General features: G+C 37.5%; 1 protein-coding gene across 2 annotated transcripts in view; it reads left to right on the top strand.

Moving 5' to 3' along the window:
• The first annotated feature begins 385 nt into the window (after positions 1–385).
• The window catches only part of EDIL3 (EGF like repeats and discoidin domains 3), a 440,701-nt gene continuing 416,649 nt past the window's right edge, over positions 386–24,437 (top strand). The window contains exons 1-2 of one of the 2 annotated variants that reach the window (XM_068535611.1): positions 386–628; positions 1,180–1,396. In XM_068535611.1, coding sequence (XP_068391712.1) covers positions 1,330–1,396 — 67 coding nt within the window. In that variant the 5' untranslated portion in view covers positions 386–628; positions 1,180–1,329. Of the gene's footprint in view, positions 629–841; positions 1,397–24,437 lie in introns of those variants that run through there. The other variant, XM_068535613.1, reaches the window with a different exon arrangement.

Here is a 24,437-nt window from a genome sequence, read left to right as displayed (position 1 = left end):
AAATGGAAAACAGAGGAGAAAACACTATTGTAAGCCATGGGCTGTAGTTTGGTTCAGCCACTTTGACTGCAAAAGCCAGTCAATTTATATTGCTTTTGGTGGGTAGCAGCGAAATTTGATCTACCATGGTGATGCTTCAAGAATCTGTCTTTGCCTTTTATTTTCTTGCACGGTCCCCAAACTCGCCCTACTATTTCTCATCTGAAACAGATGTCCTCCTTGAGGAGATGTATGCCTCCCACTGGCTTGCCCTGTGCCTTCACCTTTTTGCCCCGGTGGACAGATGAGCCCACAGGGCTCTCTGCCCAACACTAGAGCCAACCAAAGTGCAGCCAGAACAGCAGCAGAGCAGCCCTGTCTCAGCTGATTAGAGTCTGGCTGCTGACCACGTTGCATTTCCTGGAATCCGGGACAATTCACTTTGCAGCGTTCTGTCTCTCGGGCAGCTTTGTGCCCCAAGAGCCACTTTTCAAAATCTCTTGACTTCTTTTTCTGGCTATACTGAGAACGGGACTTCAGGGGATTCCTTAACGTGGTTAATTATAAAGTCAGTGCTGGAAACCAAGAGAATCTCAGACACCAAGGGTTGCTTCCCTTAACCCCGGAGTCTCTGGCGTGTGTGCAGAAGGTACAGGCACTGTAGGAACTTCAGAGGTGGTGGCAGGTGCCAGGGTGTGGCTGCAGTTGTCTCCCTTTTCTGTTCCAGCAGAAGGAGCCACCTCTGGGGGGTGGGGGGAGAAAGAGGGGGAGGCCGCCGGAGGGAATAGGAAGGAGGGGCGCGAGGGGCGCGCGGGGCGGGCGGGCGGGCGCCTGCGAGGCTCAAGCTCACACGCACGCCGCCTCTGTTTGTACACAGTGCGCTCTCGGCTCGCTCCCTCGCTCCCCGCCTGCTCACGCTTCATTGTTCTCTTAAGTCAGAAGCCCCGCAGCCGGCCGCGGCGGCGCGAGCAGAGCACGCAGTCTGCGGGTCCGCCAGCGCGGGTGACCACGAGCCGCCGCCGGAGCCGGAGCCGGCGCCCGGCCCCGCCCGCCGCGCCTCGCCTGGGACCCACCCGCAGAGGAGGCTGAGCCCGCTGGCGACTCCCCGGAGCTCGCCCACCTCCCAGCGCCCCGGAGCGCAGGCAAAAGGGGAAGAAAGATTCCTCCCTTTGCTCACCACTCTTTCTTGCTCTCTCCAAGAATTTGTTTAAGGAGACGCTGCAGGAAAAAAGACATCTTCTTGAATCCTCTGTCGGGGCGGGGTCTGCCGCTGCCCTGCGGTGCCACCTCAGCGACACTACCCTCCACTAGGACCCCTGGCCAGCGGGGTCACGTCCGAGAGACGGGAACATGAAGCGCTCGGTGGCTGCTTGGCTCCTGGTTGGGCTCAGCCTTGGTGTCCCTCAGTTCTGCAAAGGTGAGGCGACGGCCCCGGGCGCCGGTTGCGGGACAGGCAGAGAGTCCCCTGGGAAACGCTGCGCAGGGGGCTGGAGGAGGTCCCCCGGGCGCTCCAGGGGTGGCGAGCGCCGTGGGCGGCACCGAGGAGGCTGCGCCCTGCCCTGCGTGCCCAGGAAAAGTGCTCGCAAAGTCAGAGCGGAGTGTGCGGGGCTGAGCCGGGAAGAGGGTGTGGGGTACCCAGAAGAGATCGAGGAAGGACGGGGACGCAGGGGAGGCGGGAGGGAAACCAGATCTTGCACGGCTTACTTGGCCCCCGGGTAGCCACGCGAACCCTCCCTGGGCAGTGTGGGTGATGCCGGCTCCTGGCTCCAGACGGGGGCTTTCGCTGGGGAGCGAGGGAAGCGAGCGTGCCGCGGGAGTGGAGTAGTGGAAAGGGGAAGAGGCTGGAGTGCCATTGGGCTGTCCGCCTCCAGGGTGCTGTGCTCTGGTGCCCGGCCCACGCCAAGCAGTTTGCAAATCCGAACCCGGTGCTGGGAGTTTGGGCGGTGGGTGCGGTGGAGACGGGTCTGATAAGTCAGTTCGGCTTTCTCCCATCTCCCCATCCTGGAGGCGCAGCACCAATAGCAGAAAAACCCCAGGAACCCGCCCTTCCTCTAGCCCAAAGGGCCTCAAGCTTTGCTCAGCATTCCCTCCTGGTAGGAGCCTAACTCTTGGTGATAAGGAATCTTGCGTTGCAAGACTACCCTGGCGCCCCCGCCCAAGGGCGGAAAAGTTGTAAGAGGTGGTCTGGTGGTGGTTTTCATGAATTGCATGAAATAAACCAGTCTGTTAAAAAAACAAAAAACAAAAAAAACCCCACAGGACTTTGAGGAGTCTCCCGCTGAGTTGCGTAGTCGGCTTCCAGGTCCCTGGGAAGGATGGCCTGTCAGGACAAGCCTTGGTCTTGGTTCCATCTACGCTCGCGCTGGGGTTGAAGTTGGCGCCTGGAAAGGGCAGGGGGAGCTGCAGGGACTCTGGGTAGGTTGCTCGAGGCGGACCCGAGTCCCTTCTGCGCCCACATATACAGGCGGCTCCTTCTCTGTGTTCAGTGGGTATTGAAACCCTCCGCAGGCTGCTTCAAGTGGAGAGCTGAGTGCACTACAGGGTTTAAAATGCTGTGCCTCTCGAAAACGGTGGCTGGATTTACAAATGCATTGACTCACATCCATTTGAGATTAGACGCTGAATGAAAATTCTACACCATTCATCCATGCACCCATCCGTCTGTTTGTTTCACAGGAAAATTGTGAACTCTTGGGCTACTATTTGCCTAAGAAGCCGGGTGTTCCTCGCCAGATGCCCTCGGTGCCCTACCAGTAGCTATCCAGGCCGCACCTTTCCTCGGCCTCCCTCCCTCCCCCAGAACGTGGCTATTTCCCCCTGCGAGTAGGTGTGTGCCTCGCCCGCGTTTACTATGTGCCCTTCCAGTTATCAGGCAGAGGCAGCCAGCCGCTCCACTGAAGGTTAAGGAATGGTAATGGCTCTGTAGTTGCACCGCGGACTGCCCCAGCTATACGAAAAGGACAGTGCTTCCACCGCCGATATTTCTCCTTTCTTTCATTTCCCGTCTGGATTCCTTCTGCACTTTGATCCCTCAGCAGGAAAGGAGGGGGAGAACGGCAGGCATTCCCCTCCCCTCCTCCTTTCCCCGCCTCCGTTCCCACCCCAAACCGAAAACACACACTCACCCACTCACAGGCACCTACTCCTTGACACCATCGCCTCCATCATCGGTCCTGGCACCTAGGCGGAGGGCGGCGCAGGTGGAGGAGGAGAAAGTGTATCTAACCTGTGTACCGCGCTAGCCTCCCTAGGTCTGGTTGCTGGAGCCCTCGGGCGCGCGGTGAGTCCCGTCTCGCTGCAGCCCGAAGCTCTGCTGTCTAAAGATACACACGCCTAGGGCACAGCTTACTCCGCCAGGCAATCCAACCTTGGTGTGTTGCCTGGGCTCTCTTTCCGTCCCCTAGACAATGCTGGGCAGTGTGTACTCCACATTCTTCCGTAGATTTCTCTTTTTGTCCAGACAGCCTGTGAGGAGAGGGATAGGAAAGAAATGGACCATTTTCCACGAGCTCTTTTTGTTAAACTTGCACCGTTCTAATTTATTCTCCCTCAGCTCTGCAGAAAGGCAGAGTACAGCTTGCGTGACATCTCCAAACAATTAAACTTTGAGCAAACTTATTGAGGCCAGTGTTGACGATGAGAATTTACCTTGCACCTCTCCCACCCCACCTCCCCAGATATCATTTGTCTAATGTATACGTTTTATAAATTGGTGTTTCCCTGTGTGGGTTGCAATTTACGCGTATTAATGACTGGGATTTGATAAGGACATGTAATTCCTTTTCTTAGTCGTTTTTATTTTAAAATTAAACCAATGGATCAGTCAGATTGAATATTTCATTAACTCTTAAATTATTCATTGTTATGGGTTGCTCTAAAAAACCCAATTACATGCATACAGTTGCAGCAAGCACGTGACATCTTATGCAATCTGTCCCTGTGCTTGCAGTTTGTGTCTGAAGTCTTTAAGCAAATGGCACTGTTTAAAAATGTCTAGACATGTCCTAAATACTATGAAATCACTGGCGTTCGCATTTCCTTTTTTAATCAATGGCGATTTTTAGTTAATTCTACATGGGGATCAATTAGTACCTGAACAGTCTCACTCGAGGTAAAAGCACCCGTGCTTCTATGATTAGTATAGCAATACTGATGCTGAAATAACAGGCTACTGTACTTTAAAAAAATTATTACACATTAGTGTCTTCATTACTTGATTTACATGATCATTAATTTTATACTTTAAAAATAAATGCTAGCTGCAGATTCCAGGTGAAACATTAAAAAAAATAATTTTGAAATACTGAATTAAAAATAATAAGTAATTGAAGATAAAGTATCCTGCTGGTACAGTTTGACACTAATGCAAAGCGCTGACCACTGTTATGATGCAAAACACATTTTTTCCCTTTTGGTCCTAAAGAAGTTTTTTTCTAATTATTTTTGAAATATTTTCTTAGAATTGAAATGTATTTTTGTTTTAAATTTATATTGTTTGGGGAAAACATTTATAATAATACAAATTAAGGGTTACAAAAATTGAAATGGTCTGTTCTCCCCTCTGTAGTCTTGAATTTACAAAGATCTTCAAAACCAGGCAAATGTATTTTACTTCTGAGCTCTTCTCTAAATTAAAACTCTCTTGTATTTTTCTCAAATATCTTAAGATCAGTGTTTATATAAAACGTGTATTCAGGATGTAGGGTATTTTTAATAAATATTTTCATAAAATTTTCCTTTCTTGTCAGATACATATGATTTTTCCTTCTCACAAAATGAGAATACCATATACATGACTAGACTAAAAAAGCTTGGTTGCTCAAAACCATTACAAAGTATAAGTTTGACAGTTTTTAGACTCTAAATTAGTAGTCCACACTCTTAATTTCACTGATATTAATTAAGATAAAAATTTTAATTAGGTAATTTATTTTTAAAACTTTTCATCTTTTGAAGGGTTTTGAATAATGGGATGGACTGTATATGTTATCATTTGTGTACAGTTTTGAAAACCCGCCTGATCTGAGAGTTTCCTAAAGCCTAAGAAAGTAATTCTGATATTTGTTGTTTACTGAACATACTTGCAGGCGCCAATAGCTTTGAGTATCATTTATGATGTAGTAGGTTCATTATATTCCTTGCCAAATAAACCCACGAAAAACAGTGCGGGTTTCAGAACTCAGTTCAAATCAGAGTAAATCAGAACGCTTGGGTACTGAGAAACAAACAGCAAATTTTGTAATCAGTTTACTCCTATGAGTTTATATGAGTTTGAGTGTATTTCCTAAGTAGTTTGCAAACTGATGTTATTATGATGAAAAAAAAAAATAGTAGAAAACCAAAGCCAAGCCATTCCTATTACTTAATTCTTACCTGTCTTTTAAGGAAGATGTCTAGCATGTTTTTGTTTTTGTTTTTTAAATCACAGCCCTTATAATGATTATAATATCTTTTGGTTAATCAAAGCAAACATGTATTTATATATAAAGACTTAAGTTGTTGGCTATGTGAAATGGATTATTGAAAATTTTCTCATGGTTGTGTGATAATGCTAAAAATTAAGTACTATAAATACTTACACTGAATGAATTACCCCTTAATTGTTACTGAAAATACCTCTAAACAGTCTTTGCTTTGGGAGAATTGTTGAAGGGAAAAGTAGACTGGGATCATTGACTATGCCCTTGCCAGCAGGTGTCAGGATAATCAATGGAGATCTTTTAAAGGAAAGATGTTGGGTGGCGGGCAGGGGAAGTAAAGTAGTAAATGTTAATCTGCAAATCCACATAAAGTGACTTTCTACTCTCTGTGAAACTGATATTATTAAAGTTTTCAGTGCTCCCCTGAGAAAGATAGGGAGGGTGAGTTTTAAGGACCTGCTGCTTGTACCAAAGGATTTTTACTTGGAAGCAGAGTTGCTCTAACTGCCACACACAAATAACTATATGTCTAGGTTGAGCCATTATTTCTCAGGGGGTTCCTGAGTAACTTCCAAGGAAATGCACATAGAGCTATGAGGAGCTTGTAGTAAAACAATTATTACTGAAATATTTAGCATACTTTTAAGCTTACTCTCCATACCAACTGTATATTTTATACATAGAAGTAAGTACTTGTTATATTGATTTACGTGGATGTATATTCAACTATTTATATGTACAGATCTAAAGTACTGGAGGAGATTACAGCTTATCCTTTTCGGTCACAATGGTAAAGTGTATGTTTCCTGAAACCTGTAAGTTTCTAACTTAAGTCACGTGGCCAAAAGAGACTAAATGACATGATAAAGTTTTGTCATTACCCATTTAAGCCAGTTATTATTCCTTATGTATGTGCCTATTGTGTTTCAATAGCTGTCAGTGACTTGACATTATTTGTTTCTAATTGATCCTTAACTGCTAACCATTCCTCAAAAGTTAGTTCTAGCATCTGCTGATATAGCCCTTAAAACAGTGTTACAGATTCACTGTCACACCATTTCTACACGTTCTCTCTGTTTTTTATAAAGTCGCTGATATCATGTCAAGCAGTCTGTCTCCAGTGGTATCCTTTCTGTGTCAGAGTCCTCCTTAAATAACCCCCTTCCCAACATTTCCCTGCTGGATAGCAACTAGGGCACAGCATCCACTATAAAACTCTGTCATCATTATTAAAAGGTTGCAAATCTCTAAAACACTGTGGCATTTGCAATTTACTTTCTTGTGAGGAAAAAAAAAATGACAATGTAAAGCCTCTACTACTAAATCCTGAGGTTTAAAACATAAACAGAAATAAATTAGGATCTGAATTATGGAGCAACTCAGGATTTTACACCTTGATACGATCACAGTGTCCTGCCTAAAACTATCAACTGGGCAATAACTTCCATCCACCCCACTTGTAGAGAAGTATCTTGCTTTGCCTGTAGCACAGAGCTGAGAACCTAGGAGAAAACATCAAAAACTCCTGACCACCTAAAATAGATAATGCATTTCGGCCTTAAATCATATAGAAAAGTCTGTTTCTCTTGGTTTTTAAGTTCCTGGGCTCTCTATAAACTGAATTCAAAAAATTAAAGACATATGAGGTAATAGGTCAAACTTAATCAGAGCAATAAAACATGGCAGCTGTTAGACAAAGAGGAGATTGAAAAAGTATATGTAAAAGCAGAGCTACCTTACAGTGTAAAAAACTAGAGACATTTATTTGGGGTGGGAGAGGGGCTATGTTTAAAGGCCAAAAGGCATTACCCTGTGAGAGAATATGCTTGTATTTGATGCCAATATTGATCTTGCATCCTAGACAAAGACTCACTGCAATATGTTCAACATTTGGGGGATACAAAGGCAGTGAAATATGTGCATTATTGAAGAGATTTTGTCCAAAATGTTTAAGCTTGAAAAACCTGTTTAAAGGTGAAAGAGACATATCTGAAGAATGTGCTTGTTTGAAACTTTATTTTCCCATCATTTCAGATAATATGTTGTTATACATTTTTTTATTGATTTTCCTCCTAAAGTAATGAATGAAGGTACAAATTACAAAACAGAGGACTCAATTTTGTAGAAAAGAAGTAGATCTCAGAATGCAGATAAGATGCCCTGCAATTATTTGGTTATATTTTAGAAGGAAAGGTACTACTATTTTGTTTTAAAATATGCATTATTATGGTGATAGAAGCTGTGTAGGATTTGTTCAACAGAAGATTTAATAGTGCATGAAGTAGAATGGAGGATTTAAGTTCAAGAATTTAAGTGAAGGCTTTCTGAGTACTAAAGCACTTTTGAATGTGATTGTTACTATGGAGAAAGAAAATTGACTCTAGATCTAAGCTTTACTTTTTTCTATTTTCTAAAACAGGTCTGTATCAAACTGATTAGTCTCTTTAAAACTAATTTAATATAGTATAACCGCCCACAGACGAAAGGCCAAGGTTTTAATCTCTTTTTGTTAAATGACTTTGTGCATGATTGAAAGTGGTCTCTGAATGGGTTAGGACACCACATGCATTCTTTAAGGTTTATGCTTGGTATTTGATGAAGACATTTATTTTGGGAATGCACAGTAATCCTCTTAAGTCTCTTCTTGTTCTGAGGTCAGGATGACCATTTACATTTTACTGCTACTGGAGATCATCTGAAGACAGCCCAGGTCAAACGGGCTCATGACCCTTGGGCAGAAAAGACTGGGACAGTCAAGTGGGAACATTGGAGAATATTCTTGTTTGAAATAAATTGGCGAATCCCTCCCAGTAGCATAGAGCAGTCTCCCAATTATAGGCATCAGTCTTATCTTTGCTCACATCTCCGATACCCTTCTCCCCTCACATGTTTGGCTCCAAATGCTAATTGAACTCTAATTTTATCCACACACTTTTTCCTGTTTGTTTATTCATCTTTTTTTGTTCTATAGTTTAACTTTTGTATTGTCAACACTATTTTGAAATTGTCTATAGGCAAACAAAATGCAAATTACCATTCAAAATGCTTTCATATTTATTTATAAATTCTTGTGTCATATGTTGTACTTCCTACAGAGCCAGGGCTTAGAGCAGTGCAAGGCAAAACAAACAACACAACTATACAACAGCAACAACAAAACCGAAACACTCAATATATATCCAAATGAATGGAGCTATCCACTCCCCGCCCTCGCCCCCGTCAGTGTTCTGTGAGAGATACCCACATATTTTAAACAGCAGTATGTTATAAAAGATAAGTCCAAAGTAGTCCCAGGAACTTTAAAAGCTTTGTTTCTCACTTTGTTATATTAACTTTTTTTTTCTTTTTTTTACAATATATGTTATAGAGTGAACTACTTTGAAAATATTTCTCAATACTCCTGCAAGAGCATTGCGAAACACATAATATTAACATGCAGGCATGACAAGAAGTGCTGTGTTTGCTGTGCATCTTCAGTTAAAAGAAAACCTACCTCTGAGTGATTGATTTCTTTGTTAGATACAAGGTTCTAACATTTCCAGCTAACTTTAATTTTGATCTAGAAACAATAATTTTTCAGACATCAGTTTGTTTTTTGCTTTCTCCTCTTTATTTGGGGACTGCCACCATGTCTATTTAAGCATCTTGCTAGATAACTTAACAAGGAGCATTCATTCGGATGTCTTTCTTAAGTATAGTTAGTAAGTGTAGTATTTATTTGGTGCATGTTAGGTGTTCCCCTGTTCTAAGTACCATCTTTGATTCTCACTATGATTCTATGAGGAGGCAAGTACTATTATTATTTACATATGAATGAGAAGAGAGATACAGAGAGGTTAAGTAATCTCCCAAATAAATAATCTACTAAGTAGCTTGTTAGAAATAGGATCCAGTTTAAATCTAGAGCCTGCTCTCTTAACTACTGAACTATGCTGTATTTCAGTGAGCGACACATCCTGTATGTCATGGAAGTATTTTGTTAAATGATTTTCTTATTTGTAAAACACACACATCATATCCAATTTCTATTTAACAGGTAGATATTTTGGAAGGGGTAAGTTATATTTATTTTCTTGGGACAAAATTTTTAAAATTTTCAAATTTAGTTTGGTAACGTGTCAATACATCTTTTCTTTTCACATTCAGAAATAAAGGGTGGCGTATGCTCTGTTTGGTCAGAAAGAGTTAATGTGTCTTTCAGAAAAATGCATCACTAGTATGAATAGTGAAGACAGGAAAAAGAAGAGGAGTACTCGGGAAGTGATTCAAAACCTTGCCATTCAATTTTATTTCAACATGACTTTTAGAATTTATTTTGGTTTTCTAGGATTCCATTGCTCCACTGTTATTCAGTATGATATGTAAGAGCATGCTTTCTCTATAATTTTCAGATACGTTATGTAGGAAAAAGTGATTTTAGAGGTTAACAGATACATAATGTAGGACATGGTGATTTTAAAGGTTAACTAGGTTTTTATTTCTGCTAGTTTAATGAAGGTATTTTATTTGCTTTACATTCCATCCTCATTTAATTTTATTTCTGTGTAACCCCATTAAGAAATTTGAGCCAAACAAAAGCACCAAATGGTCTCAAACCATATCAACTAGAAAATGATATCTTCTGGTTTCTTTTAAGAGTTATTTAACCAAGATATTTATTTTTTAAAACTAGAATTGGATTAACTTTAAGTATTTTACAAAATAATGAAAATTACATCATATGAGATCACCTTGTTAATATCTTCTTCTGTACATCTGTATGGTATTTTATAGTTGAAATGGACCTCTACATGCTTTATTATATTTATTCCCCTAAAATAATAATAATAATAATAAAAACAATAGTTAAAATTTCTTAAGCATTTTCCATGTCTATTCTAGGGAACATAAGTGGAAAAGGCACTCTTAATCTCATTTAACAGATAAGGAACCTGAGGTTTGAGAAAGTCACATTATTTATAATTCAACATGTCCTATAATTTAAGCAACCATTGACAGAGTTTGAACTTGACTGTGATTCCAGCTTATCTTTTGCTCTTTTCTGCTATACCACTTTGCTTTAGGTAGTTATAGTTGGTGCTTTTTTCTCAGTTCTTGGACCCACAAGATGAGAAGGAGGAGTTGGCGTACTACTTGCTTTTTCGGAAACTATTCTAACTGCCTCTTAGTACGACATTCACACTTTTCTGCCATCAGCCTATAACATCTCCTTTCCTCTTTGGAGCCAATTACTAACCATCACAACATACTGAACTTCCTCAGAGGCTTCAGAACCTTGTTTCTTCTCTATTATTTGTTCCCTTAAAAACTTGTGACCCTTTTAATATTCTGGTGTTAAACTTCCTGGAAGTTCCCAACACTAATGATTCCCAGCTCCATTCTTAGGTACCTACTGGCAATGCTGTTCATTACACTTTCTCATCGCATGATTTGCTCATTTACTAGTACTTTAAATTTCTCAGACTTTCCATTTCTTGCCAGAATTTTCAGTCTTTCTACCTCTCCTTGCCCTTCATTCCCAGTAAACCCACTCTTGTCATTGCTGTAATTTTCAGTTCTTCTTATTTCTCTTCTTTACCAGCCTGGTCTTTGTGGTTATCCATTTCAAGATGTATTCACCCATTTGTGAATTTTTCAGCCCACATGCTTTCATCATTTTTGCTTCTTTAAGTCTCAAACTAAGGTAATTTCCAACGTCCCTTTCCCCTCATTGGCCATGAGAAAACTGGAGTTCTGTCAAGAGGTAATAGGATCCACTGGAAATCCTGGTGAATTTGAAAGGTTGAGTTTTGGGTCCAAAAGGGAATGAGCAAGAAAGAAAGTGATGGTATGAGGAGTAAGGTGATGGGGGCATTGCAGTAATTATACTATAATTACAGATATTGATAATTATAAATTTGGGAGTATGACCATAGGAGTTATGGTTGAAGGAGGGTAGAAGACAAGATCATTGGAAGAGGAGAATCAAAACACTTGGAAAAATTATCTATATGGGTATTGAAATTCCCCAAAAAATTATACCAGGAGAAATGTTGGAGAGAATGATAGTGAACCAGGAACAGAAATCTTTAAGGAGTGAGAGAGGTACAGAGATGAAGAAATAACTATAATAGGGGGGTAGTATTGGGGAATAGAGATCTATGGCATGAAATTAAAACTGGGTAGGGTTTTTTTGCTGTTGTTTTTTTTGAGCAGAAGGAGAGAATGTTCAGGAAGTTGCACTGAGGAACAAGAGGGACTCCTCCCACATCTCTATAAGCTATGGGAGAGAAAACGGTAACCAATTAAGAGAACTGCAGGTTAGGCAGTAACTCAGAGGAGAGCTGATTTTCTCTAGAGCAGGAAGACTGATGTAATAGCCTAGTCCCAGGCATCATGCACTTTGACAGTCTTCATCCTACACCTTTTGACACATTGAGCTCATTATGATAATTGATATATTCACTAAGAGCTATGCTTTCAAGCACATAAAATATGTTTTCATATGCAACAGCTCTTTTAAACCTCACAAAAACCTAGTGGATTATTATTATCCCCATTGACAGATGAAGCTATAGACAGAATAATTCTATTCCCAGTGATAAACACTCAAAACTAGGTTTTGTAGACCCAAGTCCAGGGCTCTTTTCACTTTAGCACAATGGCAGAGAAAAGCCTTAAATCCGAGGAAGGATCCCTTCTAAATTTAAAGCATAGCTGGGTAATGGGAAGATGTCCTACTTTGTCCTATTCAGATAGGCCTCTATGTATTTTGAGGTCTACAGAGTTTAAGTTACTAGGAATGTCTATATCTGCTTGGTGGCCTTAATCCTTGCCCATCTTGGATTATTTGTCCAAATGGTTCTTACTGGAAAACAACATTATTACTAGGGGAAGTTTTTTCCTTTTTAATATGCTCGTAATTGTGCAACCTTGTACACAAAGAATTCTTTTCCCTCAATTTACATGTTTCAAATATTTGTAAGCCATAATGTTTCTTCTTTAGTTTCTGAGATGCTAAAGTCGTACATATTTTTCCTTTAATCTGTCCTTGTAAGCCATTCCTTTCATCCTTTTAGTTGTGTCATTTGGAATCTGTCCAAGTAGCCTACATATTTATGCAACAGGCTTGCCAAAAACTCAACAGAGAATTCCAGGGATGTGCTTCCCTAAAATAACACCACACACATTAGTCTGTACTTTTTAATTTTGCAAATACAATCTTAATTTTTAATCTATTGCTTTGCTGGTTAATTTTTTCTATCAGACCACCTTTTTCCAAGTAATACTTATCTATGTCATTTTATTTCATAATTTTGTTTTGCACTAGCCTTCACTGGAGTTTTACTTTATAGTTTTCTTCATTCTGCATTCAGAATGATGACCATTACTACTGTATGATGTATTCTCTGCCCACAGAATCTCAGAATAACCTGATTTCTTCACTGTAAATTGTTATTCTGCTACTTATTGCTATTTTAATATCATGTACATATCAGCTAAATAATAATACAATGTATAAATTCTTATCCTTACCTTTTTTTGCATATTTATTTCTTTTGGGGCCTTTGAAGTATTCACTATCTTCTTGAAACCATCATCTGTCTCTATTTCTGTATTTTTCCTATTTCTTTATTTATTTCTAGCTATCTCCTTCTATATGTTGCCATTTTCTGCTCCCAGATCATTCCTCAGCTTAAACTGCACAACCTCAGAGAATCTTTGTGATCACCTTCTCCAAGTACTGAGGTGTCAACATACACATAGATACAAACAATATACCCCTGTCACTAGCTTCTATTACTGTTCTTTTTTGAAATTACGCATTTTTCAAAAATCACATTTATATAATCACTTGTTTATTATCTTATTTTCTCTCCTGTTCGTAATGTATTCTTGCAAGCTCCATGGGGGCTGGAAGAACATCTGTTTTATTCCCTAATGGGTATATCCAGCTCCAAACGTGATGCCTTGTACACAGTAGGCACTCAATATTTGTTGGCTGAGTTTATGCATGCATGAAGGAGTGAAAAACATGAATGGAAAACAACTCTACTGGTGTATAAATCTTTCTCTGGTTAAAACAAAAAATGTGTTCCTTTAATAGACCCATTAACTAATTTAATAAATTCTTATCTACTTGCACTGATGCATTGGCGTGTGATTTATGGCACAAGTGATACACTTTTAGAAAGTAATAAATACTTAAGTAGAGGCAAACTCTAAGAGCTGACTAAATAAATTACCAACTTGTTTTCATCTCTGTCTAATTTATAAACACTTTAAAATCTAGATTCGGGTTTTACCTTAAATTATCAAATTACAATAAAATAGTTGTAATTGTATATGCAAGATAGACAGTAAGCTTCAGACTATCATTTTATTATCAGGAGTTGAAAAGAAATGTATATGCAACAAAATCAAAGCACTTGGTGGTTTTTCACTGTCAGGTGGAGGAGCTGCAGGTAGCCCTCTGATATGCTAATTGCCCCAGTGCCTTGGTGATCACTCCCATGAGCTCCTCCAGCCATAACTTCTTTACCTCCTCCCACCACGCAGTCACACCTGCTGAACCCAGATATACTTGGCAGAGGGGAAAAGACAGCACCTGGGCACTGTGTCTGCCCAGGAGTCAAGAGCCTCTGAAACAGCTCTGTTTAGAGTTGTTTGTGTAATGACCATCTTTATGTCACTGCAAACTGCTTTTTATTTCCCTTTGGGCAACTATACTTCTACCTTTCTTAAATGCCTCGGTGGTTCTAAAACAATTTGTATGCTTGTGACCCCAATAATTGTGTGATTTCAACTCCTAGTCTAAAAGCTCTGAAGATGACGTGTCTTTCTAAAAAAGGTATACAACGGCAAAGGATTATGTAGAATAAAAATGTTAAAATCTAATGCTTTGCTCTTTCTTATGTGATAAGAAAGAAACCTTGGCTTTTTTTTTTTTTTTTTTTTTTTTGAGGGACAGTTACTTCCTCATCTTTGTTTTAGTTTTAAGTATTTTTTAACCTGAAGTATATACTCATTGAAGAAAAGTTGTAATGGTAACACTTTGGTGTCTATATTTAGAGACTTGTTTCAATAAATAAATATCTCAAAGTAATGTTTTTAACCATAAAGTAGATCATACCACCTAGTTTTGTAATTTATTCATACACATTTTATTATGTAGAGATGGATGCCAAGAACTGTTCTGGGTGTTGCAATTACAGACGGTGAACAAAACAGACAGAAATTCTTGCTCACATAGAGCTTACATTCTAATGAAGTGGAACAGAGAATAAACTAAGGAAATTGTCTTGTAGGTTAAAAGGAGAGGGTATGGATTTCAGGAGTTGATTTCATCTTTATGTAGGGTGCTTATGTCAAGCCTAACTGTTCAAACACATTAAGGAAGTGGCTTACATGTTGCAAGTATGTTGTCTCAAGTTTCATTTATCTTTATATTATATTTATTATGTTTAATATGCAAAAGGTAAAACAAATTTATTTTGTAAAATAATCCATATTTTCCTTTATGAATTCTGCTTTTGGCATCATATTTAAGTTCACAAGAATCGCCCTTTGTTTCTCCAACCAAATGGTTGGGTATGTTCCAACACTACTTAAAAAAACTGTTAGAAAATAAAGCATGTATCATATAATAAATTAGAATATTTTCTAATTTACTCACATTATATATAGCATTAAAATGTTTGTGAAGAGTTACATATTTATGCAAAATGAAACATATTACAGTAATCTATATACAGTGTGATAACCACAAAGTGAAAACATAAAACAAGATAAAGCTCCCAGGCTCAGGAGTCAAGAGTTTTCAGTTTCAGTAGATGACTAACCTTAGTTTTCAAAAATAAATAAATAAATAAAATGGGGATAGTAATAATACAGCCTGACTCCTAGGATTATTGTGAGGATTTAATACAGGTTAAATGCTTAGAACGATATTTGTGTCCTGTGATGGATATGACGATAATAATGATGATGACACTGCAGTATTTCCAGTGCCATAGCACAATGCTTGGCACACATTATGATAAAAAATTAACTGGTAAATGAATGGAGTACCAATCAAGTTTTTTTCTTATTTAATTATTATTTTACTTTTTGGTGCAATATTTATCAAGAAGACTTCAGTCTTTTAACTGAGATATAACTTACAGGTATATTAATATAATGTGTTGTTAAGAGAATGGAATCAGATAGACTGGGAGTTGGATCCTGGATCAAACAGTCAGTAGCTCTGAAGCCTTCTGCAGTTTGTCTAGCTTGTAGACTATGGATAAAGCAGTAGGAATCTAATAGGGTTGTTGTAATGATTCAAAGATATAATCCACATAATGTGCTTATAGATCCTGGCACAATATAAACCTCAATAAACATTATGCATTATTATTTTCTTAATTGTGGCTGTGGCCATTACTGTAAAGGGGGCAGTTACCTTGGGACACATTCCTGAGGAGAATCGTATAAGGAGGGGATGGGAACCTGGATGGATCTGACAAATTGGCTGATCAACAAAGTCTAGCAATTCTTGAATTTATGCTAAATGAATCTTGGTTATGTTTCTGGCTTTATTTGTATTTCGGGGGGTATTTAACTGTCTTATCCATTAGGGCTGCTATAATAAAAATACCATAGACTGGGTGGATTATAAAAAACAGAAATTTGTTTCTACAGTACTGGAGGCTAGAAAGTCCAAGATCAATGTGCCAGCAGATTCAGTGTCTGGTAAGAGCCTATTTCCTGGGTCGTAGGTGGCCATTTTTCACTGTGACCTTATGTGGTCAACATGGCAAGGGAGCTCTCTGAGGCTTTTTTTGTAAGGGCACTAACAGTACTCATGAGGCCTCCACCCTCATGACCTAATCACCCCCGAAAGACCCTACTTCCAAATACCATCATATTGGGGATGAGGTTTCAACATGTGGATTCTGAGGGGACATAATCAATCTGTAGTGTCATCTGCAGTAGAATAGCCTTCAACGTCTCCTAACTCACCAGGAGGTCTTTGCTTCCTTTATATTCTTTCCACTTAGGTGCACTTACTCTCTACTCTGAATATTGACTGTGAGTTGTGTCCTGATTTATAAGCTATAATAGAAACTTCTAAAATACTTTAGGTTATTTTTATTTCACATTTTGCTTTAGAGGCCTCAACTGTGAATATGGTATATAGGGAAGTTTAGAACATGAAGGTTTTTTAATCTGCTTATTCATGACTGGTGGTCTCTGTGGTCAGTACTTAGTATTCAGAAAACTGTTATCTCTTATGTATCTAAATGGGTAAAAATTAAGTTCATGTTGGGCTAAAGATTTTAAAGTAAAATAATTCTGTTTGCATTTTAAATAATTGACTTTTATACTGTCCCCTCTTTGGGGGGAAAAATGCCAGAAAAACAACAACAACAACAAAAAAAACTTTCCATTCAGGGAATACTTTTAAATACAAGAAATAGATATACAAACATGTTTTAAGAATTAATGTAGAACTACATGGTTTCCTACAGAATGACTCAGTTTGTTCAGATGAATTAAGAAATAGACATTAATGATTTTAGGGTATAAGACAACTAGGTCAATTTGTACTTATTTTCAAAGTAACATTTATGACTAAAATCAGCTCATGGCCAAAGCAAGCAGGATTCCACATGAGATTTACATGGTTAAAATCATTGAGATTTATCAAGAAAATATATTATGCATGGACTATTTCCAAGTCAATTCACAGTTAAAAACATTATTTTGAGTATTATAAGAGAGTCTCCATGAAGGAGCAGTGGTAATACACAGATTCAGGATTATTTACCTGTTTTGAGGTCAGCTAATTAGTGATCTTAATTGCGTTTACAAAGTCCTTTTTGCCATGTAACATAACATATTTAATGTGTATAACATCAAGGAGTGAAGATCATGGGACCAGAATCCTACTATTGTTTTTATACATAATCTCATGTAGATACAGGTTTGTATAACTTCATCTGCTGTAGCAGTGTGGACTAGTTTAGGTCTCAAAAAACTTACTCGTGGTTCTACCAAGTACTTGCCTTGTGACTTTGAGCAAACTAATCTCTTGGTTTCTTTATTTGGCAAAAATAGAGATAATAGCCTCTACACTATTTGTCTTTTGGGTTTATTATAGTGATCAAAATGAAAATGAATCAATATACTGGGAATGATTTTGGAACCTGAAAGCTGTCCTATAAATTGTTTGGTTTGGTGGTAGCTTCAAATTCTTGCTTTGTTTTCTATTCCTTTATAGAGTAAGCTAGTATTAGAAGTCGTGATGATTCCTGATATTTTATATGATACTCCCTTCATTTGTTTTTGTATGTTTAACTGAACATATCCAGATGCCATGAAAACTTTTGATTACAGTTGTTTGGAAAAGGAACATAAACACACGAGAAATGATGACAAATCTGATATTAGGTAGTCACTGCATTATGAGAACTTAACTGGTGGTGATCAGACAGCTCCTACATGTTAAAATGGGCATGTTTATATCTGGTATCCCCAAATGTCCCTGATTTCACCTGCCTTTTTCAACCCTAGGTTGAGATCTAGAGTGGCTGGCTTAGAAAATTGTTTTGTTCATGCAAATGCAGAGAATTAAAAAGTTAAATCATCCTGTCACCCTCCTGACAAAATTGCCACCTCCAAAGGAATCAGGGTCATCTTCTCTCCTGCTATGTTCCTGCTACATTCTTGCTGTGTTCCTGCTACATTCTTGCTGTGTTCCTGCTACATTCTTGCTGTGTTCCTGCTGCATTCTTGCTTTGTTCCTGCTGCATTCTTGCTGTGTTCCTGCTGCATTCTTGCTGTGTTCCTGCTGCATTCTGGCTGTGTTCCTGCTGCATTCTTGCTGTGTTCCTGCTACCCAAACCTTCAACTTCTTCTTGTCCCAATGCCAGTCCACAAAAATAGCTTAATACAAATTTCCTTAAAAATAGTAGCAGTGACACTATTTAAAATATTTTAGCTAGTGTTATAGAATTGTTTCTAGAAAAACATGCTTTATTTTGTTTCTAAAAAGCTCAATTTCAAAATTATATATGGATCATAAACCATAACTTATTTTTGAATTAGCAATTTCTTGATACCTTTCAATACAAGAATTAGCTTAGATTCTATTACCAAAGTGCAACCACATTATTGAGATTTCCCCCTGGTAAATATAAATGTATACTATATATACTGTATATATATGTAAAATTTTAATACTTTATTGTAAAAGAAAGTATTAAATTGGAGGAATAAATACCTAATACCTTAATAAATGACCTCTTTAGTTAGTAATAGAGTTCACCTGGTGATTGCTTTAAAAATAAAATGTATTCAGAAGTCAACTTTACAAATAGGAAAACAAAAATATAAGCAAAATTACTGCTAAAACTAATTTCTGTATATTCTTTGGGAAGCGGTATAGATCAATTTGAATTAACATTTCTTGATTATTTTAAAGAGATTATTTTTTTAGTTTTGTGTTCCCCATAATTCGAGTACCTTGAAATATTTAAAATGTTATTACTGATAGCAGCTGCATAGTAAAGCAATCTAGGGTTGGTGGTTTTGGGTTGCTGGTTTAACTTTAATTGGAAATATGTTATAAATTAATAAGTCAATTGACTTTGGGATAATAAGAGGCATAAAGAACTCTTCCAGGATCAATTGTTTGTGAAAGCAATTATTAGGAGCAAAGCCTATAATCAGAGCCCGCTGGAGCATGCAAAGTTTAACAGTGATTTCTTGGGCTCTTTTATGTCAGTATATCAGTCTGAAAGTATGCATTTTAAAAAGTAACTGCATTATAGAAAACTTAATATTTAGGTCATTTGGCAATATGAGGAATGTAAACCATCACTCCAGAACAGTGTAGCTTGGATCAACCTTTTCTTTTTTTTTTTTGATTCTAGAAATTGTAGGAAAACACTGACTATGAGGAAGATACAGTTTAACAATTTAGAGCTTATTCAGATGGTTCGCTGGTTCCCTGACACCTACAAAAGGAAATTAAAGTAAAATGAATTGATGAATACTTTGGTTGCACTCCAGGAACTTAAACACTGTTGTTTCTTTTGTTGGAGTAATAATCAAGGTGTGTAGTAAGGCAAAAAGATATTACTGATATGTGCTTTTAAAACTGATAGTCCAGAAATTAAGTCGAAACCATTCCAGGAAACCTACTAATGCATGTTTATAGTTAAAAATTGGTTCTTTTGACATTGCTGCTCATTTGGGAAGTTGCCTTATATATATCCTACGTTAAGTTCATTTTGTTATGTATCTATATAAGCTTGTTATTGTAGGGTGTTACTCAAACTGCTGCTATGGAACAACATACAGAAAACTCTTGTGTAACCAGAGTATTTGTGACTTCCAATTTAGGTTATTAGTCTTATGTTGGAATGGTCACTGTTGGTTTTTTAGGTTTATGAAAATTGCTGATATATTTGTAGTAACAAAATGGTACTATAAATTTTTTGATATGCAGAACACCATTACAATCTTGTGTCTAGTTCAATGAATTTTCAAAATTGTATGTGTCCATTTAATCACTGACTAAAACACGATATAGAATATTTCCATAGTCCTAGAAAATTCTCCCATGCTATATCCAGCCAAATTCCATCCTTACCCCTCCTCTCTCCAACATCTGCTTTTTAATTTCTGTCACCATAGATTAACTTTGTCTGTTTTTGGACTTCATATCATTGTTAGTATAGGGAGAGAGAGAGAGAGAGAATTTTAGTCTGGCATCATTCACTCAACATGATGAGTTTATTTATCCTTGCTATTGCACATATCATGAGTGCATGCCTTTTTATTCTTGAATAGTATTTCATATAAATATAGCACAATTTGTTTATTTGTTCTCTAGTTGATGGACAATTGGGTTGTTTCCTGTTTTTAGCTATTATGCATAAGGATAATCTGAAAAATCTTATGGAAGGTTTATTTTTCCATAGACATATGATTTCATTTCTCTTGGATGAATACCTAGGAATGTAATTGCTGAGTCATAGATACATATACGTTAACTTGATAAAAACCTATTCAACAGATCTCCAAAGTGATTGTGTCATTTTCCTCTCCCAGCAGCTATGTATGAGGGGTCCAATTGTTCCCATATCGTCACCAAAATTTGTTCTACAATTGATGAACAATGAAGGGGTTAGGGTTACTAACCCTCCACATAAAACTGACCCACAGTTTAAACCCCTGTTGTCCAATGGTCAACTGTATTAGTCTTTTGATTGTAGCTGTTCTAGTTGATATGAAATGGTATCTCACTGTATTTTAAATTTGTGTTTCTTAATGACTAAGGATTTGAGGACAGATGAGTTTCTTGACATTCATGTATCTTTTGTGAAGTGTCCAATCTTTTGCAAATATTACTTTTTGTTACTGTTGTTTGGGTATTTTAAAGCTGATTTGTACTGGTTCTGTATATATCCTGAATATGAGTACTTTGCCAGATACATATTGCAAATATTTTTCCTAGTCTGTGGCTTGATACTCATTTCTTAATGGTGTCTTTTGATGTAGAACTTACTGATTTTGATGAAGTGCATTTTATAGATATTTTTCTTTTAGAGTCAGTGTTTCTAATGTTCTAAAAGGCCTTTGCCTGGCCCAATGTCACAAATATATTGTCTTATTTTTTCCTCTAAAAATCTCATATTTCTGGTTTTTACATTTAGGTTTATGATCCTTCTTAAATTAATTTTTGTATGTATCACGAGGTGCGGGTTGAGATTTATTTTTTCCATAGGGAGATTCAGTTATTTCAGCACCATTTGTTGGAAAGACTGATTTTTCCATTGAATTGACTTGGTGCCTTGGTTGTGTCTATTCTGTGTCTTTAATCTTTTTATCTTTACACCAATACCAGGATGCCTTGATTACTTTAGCTACATTGTAAGGGTTGAATTTATGTAATTTCTTCTAAATATATTTTATTCTATATCTTTTGTACTTTTATATAAATTTTAGAATTAACTTGTCAGTTTCTTCAAAAAAGCCTGCTGGGATTTTGATTTAAATTGCATTAAATTTATAGATCACCTTGAGAGGAATGGCCATATTAACAATCTTATATCTTCCAATCAATTAAGATATTACATTTGTTCATTTATATATCTGTATGGATCCATATTTAACAAAAGGACTAATTCCTTTTATTTTTGTAGAGTTTTATAAAATATAAAGCATTTTTACATTGATTATTCATACTTTATCTTGTTTTAAAACAGGAATTAAGTATAAAAAGCGGAGATCATTCAGCACCATAGTGTGTTTCACAGTGCTTACAGAAGCACTTTGCACATAGGATATACTTGATAGACAAATTGAATTCCCAGAAAACCATTTTATTAATACTTTTATAACATGACAATGCTGTTGGAAAAAAAAATAGCATTTCTAATAATGAAGTTTTTTAAACTGAAGTATATAAATATGCAAGTTTCCAGAAAAATAAACTGAGATTCATAGCATTAGACCTATTAAAAGCTGAAATGACAAAACCTTTAAAACACTGGGAAGTAGTTAATGGAATCAGAGAAATTTAGAGCACCTGTGAGCATTTTATTCTCCTAGAAATAAAGATTGTACTTTAGCCAGCTTGAATAGGTAAGTGTGTCTTCTATTTATAAAGATAATGGTAGTTTTAGTTATTTCTAGCTTTTTACAGAGTAGTCAGGCTCCTAAGGCAGGAAGACATCGTACAGAGGCTTTATCCTGCTTTAGAAGCTTAAAGATCGTGTGTGTATGTGTTGATGATCTTATTCCAGAAGAGTGTTATCACCAGAAAGCTTTTGCTTTGACTGAATCTCTTGAACCAAGTCCAAAAGAATGTGATTTTCTTTGAAACAGGTTGAGCAAAACCCATCAATTGTCTATTTTTTTCTATTACCACTTGTTTGCAGAATTGACTTAGGAAAGTGGACCAAAGCTATACTGAAAGGCAAGACATATGCTTTTGAGCCACTCATTGCTGGTACCTTTCCAGCACATTCGAAAATATTTAATATGTTAATATGGCACCTAGAACATTTTAGGAAAAAAATATTCCTAGAAGAATCTTGCTATATAACTGTAAGCCACTCCCCAAGTAAACTATTTTTGTTGCTTTATATGATAATTAAATGGTAGATTGAGTTATTGGAAAAGGGATTGCATTCTTCCTGCTTGAGAGGCCATTATTAGCAGTGTATTTATATCCAGTCTCCTCCCATGATTTAGATATACCACATATGATCACAGTGAAATGAAATAAAAATCTTCTAAAAGACTACTTTTTGTCATGTGGATCTGTGATAAGATTTCTCAGATCTATACCAAGCACTACTTTGAAATTTGCTGAGGTCTTTTTTCCTTTCAGTGTTTACTGGGTTCTTATTTAGATAATTACCATTCTGGAGGGTATAGCCTACATAAGTGATGGCATTACTTATTCCTTCTTTACTAATTTAATAGGAAATGACTGATAAAGGGCATTCGATTTATCTACTCACTTCACATTAAGAGATGTTTTTGAGGGCAGTGACTCTATTCCCAGGCTTCAAACACCTTGGCCTTTCATTTGTCAAACTTCAGTCTTTAAGTAAATTAGCTGGGTTCCTACTGAATTAATTGAATTCGGAGAAGGCTGTACAAATAGTTGTTCCTATGTTTTCTCACGCATTTCTGTAGGGTCCAAACTGTTGGAAAGGAATTAGAGTCTGAATTACTCAGTTACACCTGTAACACCTCTTCTTTGACCTCATAAAATCTCTCCTTTTCCCTCTATTAACCCTCCTCTTGCCTTCCCTTACTTTTCAATTCAGCTTATATCATTTTGCCCCTATGTGAGCTGCTCCCCTGTGAATCTTCAACTCCCCCAGGCCTTGAGCTGCTTTCACTTGGTATTTGTTCAGCCTTAGTTGGTAGTAATAGTTTAGTGTTTCAGTCCTAGAAACACGTCCAGTAGGTGCATTGAGAAGAGATTCATCTCGCAGGTGTACATATAATTTTTAAAACTGTTATATCAGAATGAATTTTTAATTCCATAATGCTAATTATAATCACTGAGGTTACAAAAAGACACAGGAGACTTCTGGTCATTCACATCTTATTTATCATGGATTTAGATAAAAGGAGTTAGTTGAACAACTTGAATGTTTAATGGTCTGAGGCTGAGATGATCTGACCACAGCAGAGATAAACCTGTCCCACAGTCTGTGCTGCAGCCCCCATTCTCCTGGTCAGTGCTTGGATGGGCAATGCCAAGGTTAGCCTCTGCCTCTCAGGTTTGGGTGTTTTAACTGATGAATAACCTTTTTTCCCCAATCCTGTTGATCCACCAAAGCATTCTGGCATTCTTTCTTTGGATACAATTATACATTCTGTTAGTTCCATGTCAACTGTTGCTATCCTGAAAAGCCAATCTTTTCTGTTGGGATTTTATAATTTAACCAGCAACTGGCAATTTTATTTTGTAGTTTTCCAAGTTCTCAGGGAACTCCCAACCTGTTTAAAATTGCAGCCTCAGTATACATGAGCCATATAACTAGAGGGCCATAATGTTGGAATTTAAAATCTCGGGTTTGTTATTTATTTCAGAAAGAAAATTGCATATTCTAGAAATGCCCTTTGTGCTTTTACATTAAATGATTAGCAACGTGTTATATCACTTATCTAATTAAATTCTTATGTGATCAAATTTTGGGCAAAAGCTGGGAACTAGAGAGGACATTTATCCAAATTCTTGCTGTGTTGAGTATAGCTGCCTTGCACATTTTATGAAATGCTATAAAGGCAGACATGCCTGGTAATGTCTTAGTCAATCAAATGGTTGATAAAAATTTTATTCATCATATTTAAGTCATCTTAGACTGAAACCACAAGCTAAAAAATATAAAAATTAATTCATATGGAGCACAGCAGCAGGAACGTTAAAATGGCAGTTCTTAATAAACCCAAATTCCCATACCTACGTGAATGCTGTCATCCCTGGGGTAATCACCCAGGGATGTTTATTCCTTTTTTTCCAAATGATACCACAGTTGTTCA

Source organism: Eschrichtius robustus, chromosome 2, assembly GCF_028021215.1.
Source record: "Eschrichtius robustus isolate mEscRob2 chromosome 2, mEscRob2.pri, whole genome shotgun sequence".
In the NCBI taxonomy this organism is placed as follows: Eukaryota; Metazoa; Chordata; class Mammalia; order Artiodactyla; family Eschrichtiidae; genus Eschrichtius; species Eschrichtius robustus.
Note: the sequence above shows the minus strand (reverse complement) of the source record. Positions and strands in the feature narration are given on the sequence as shown.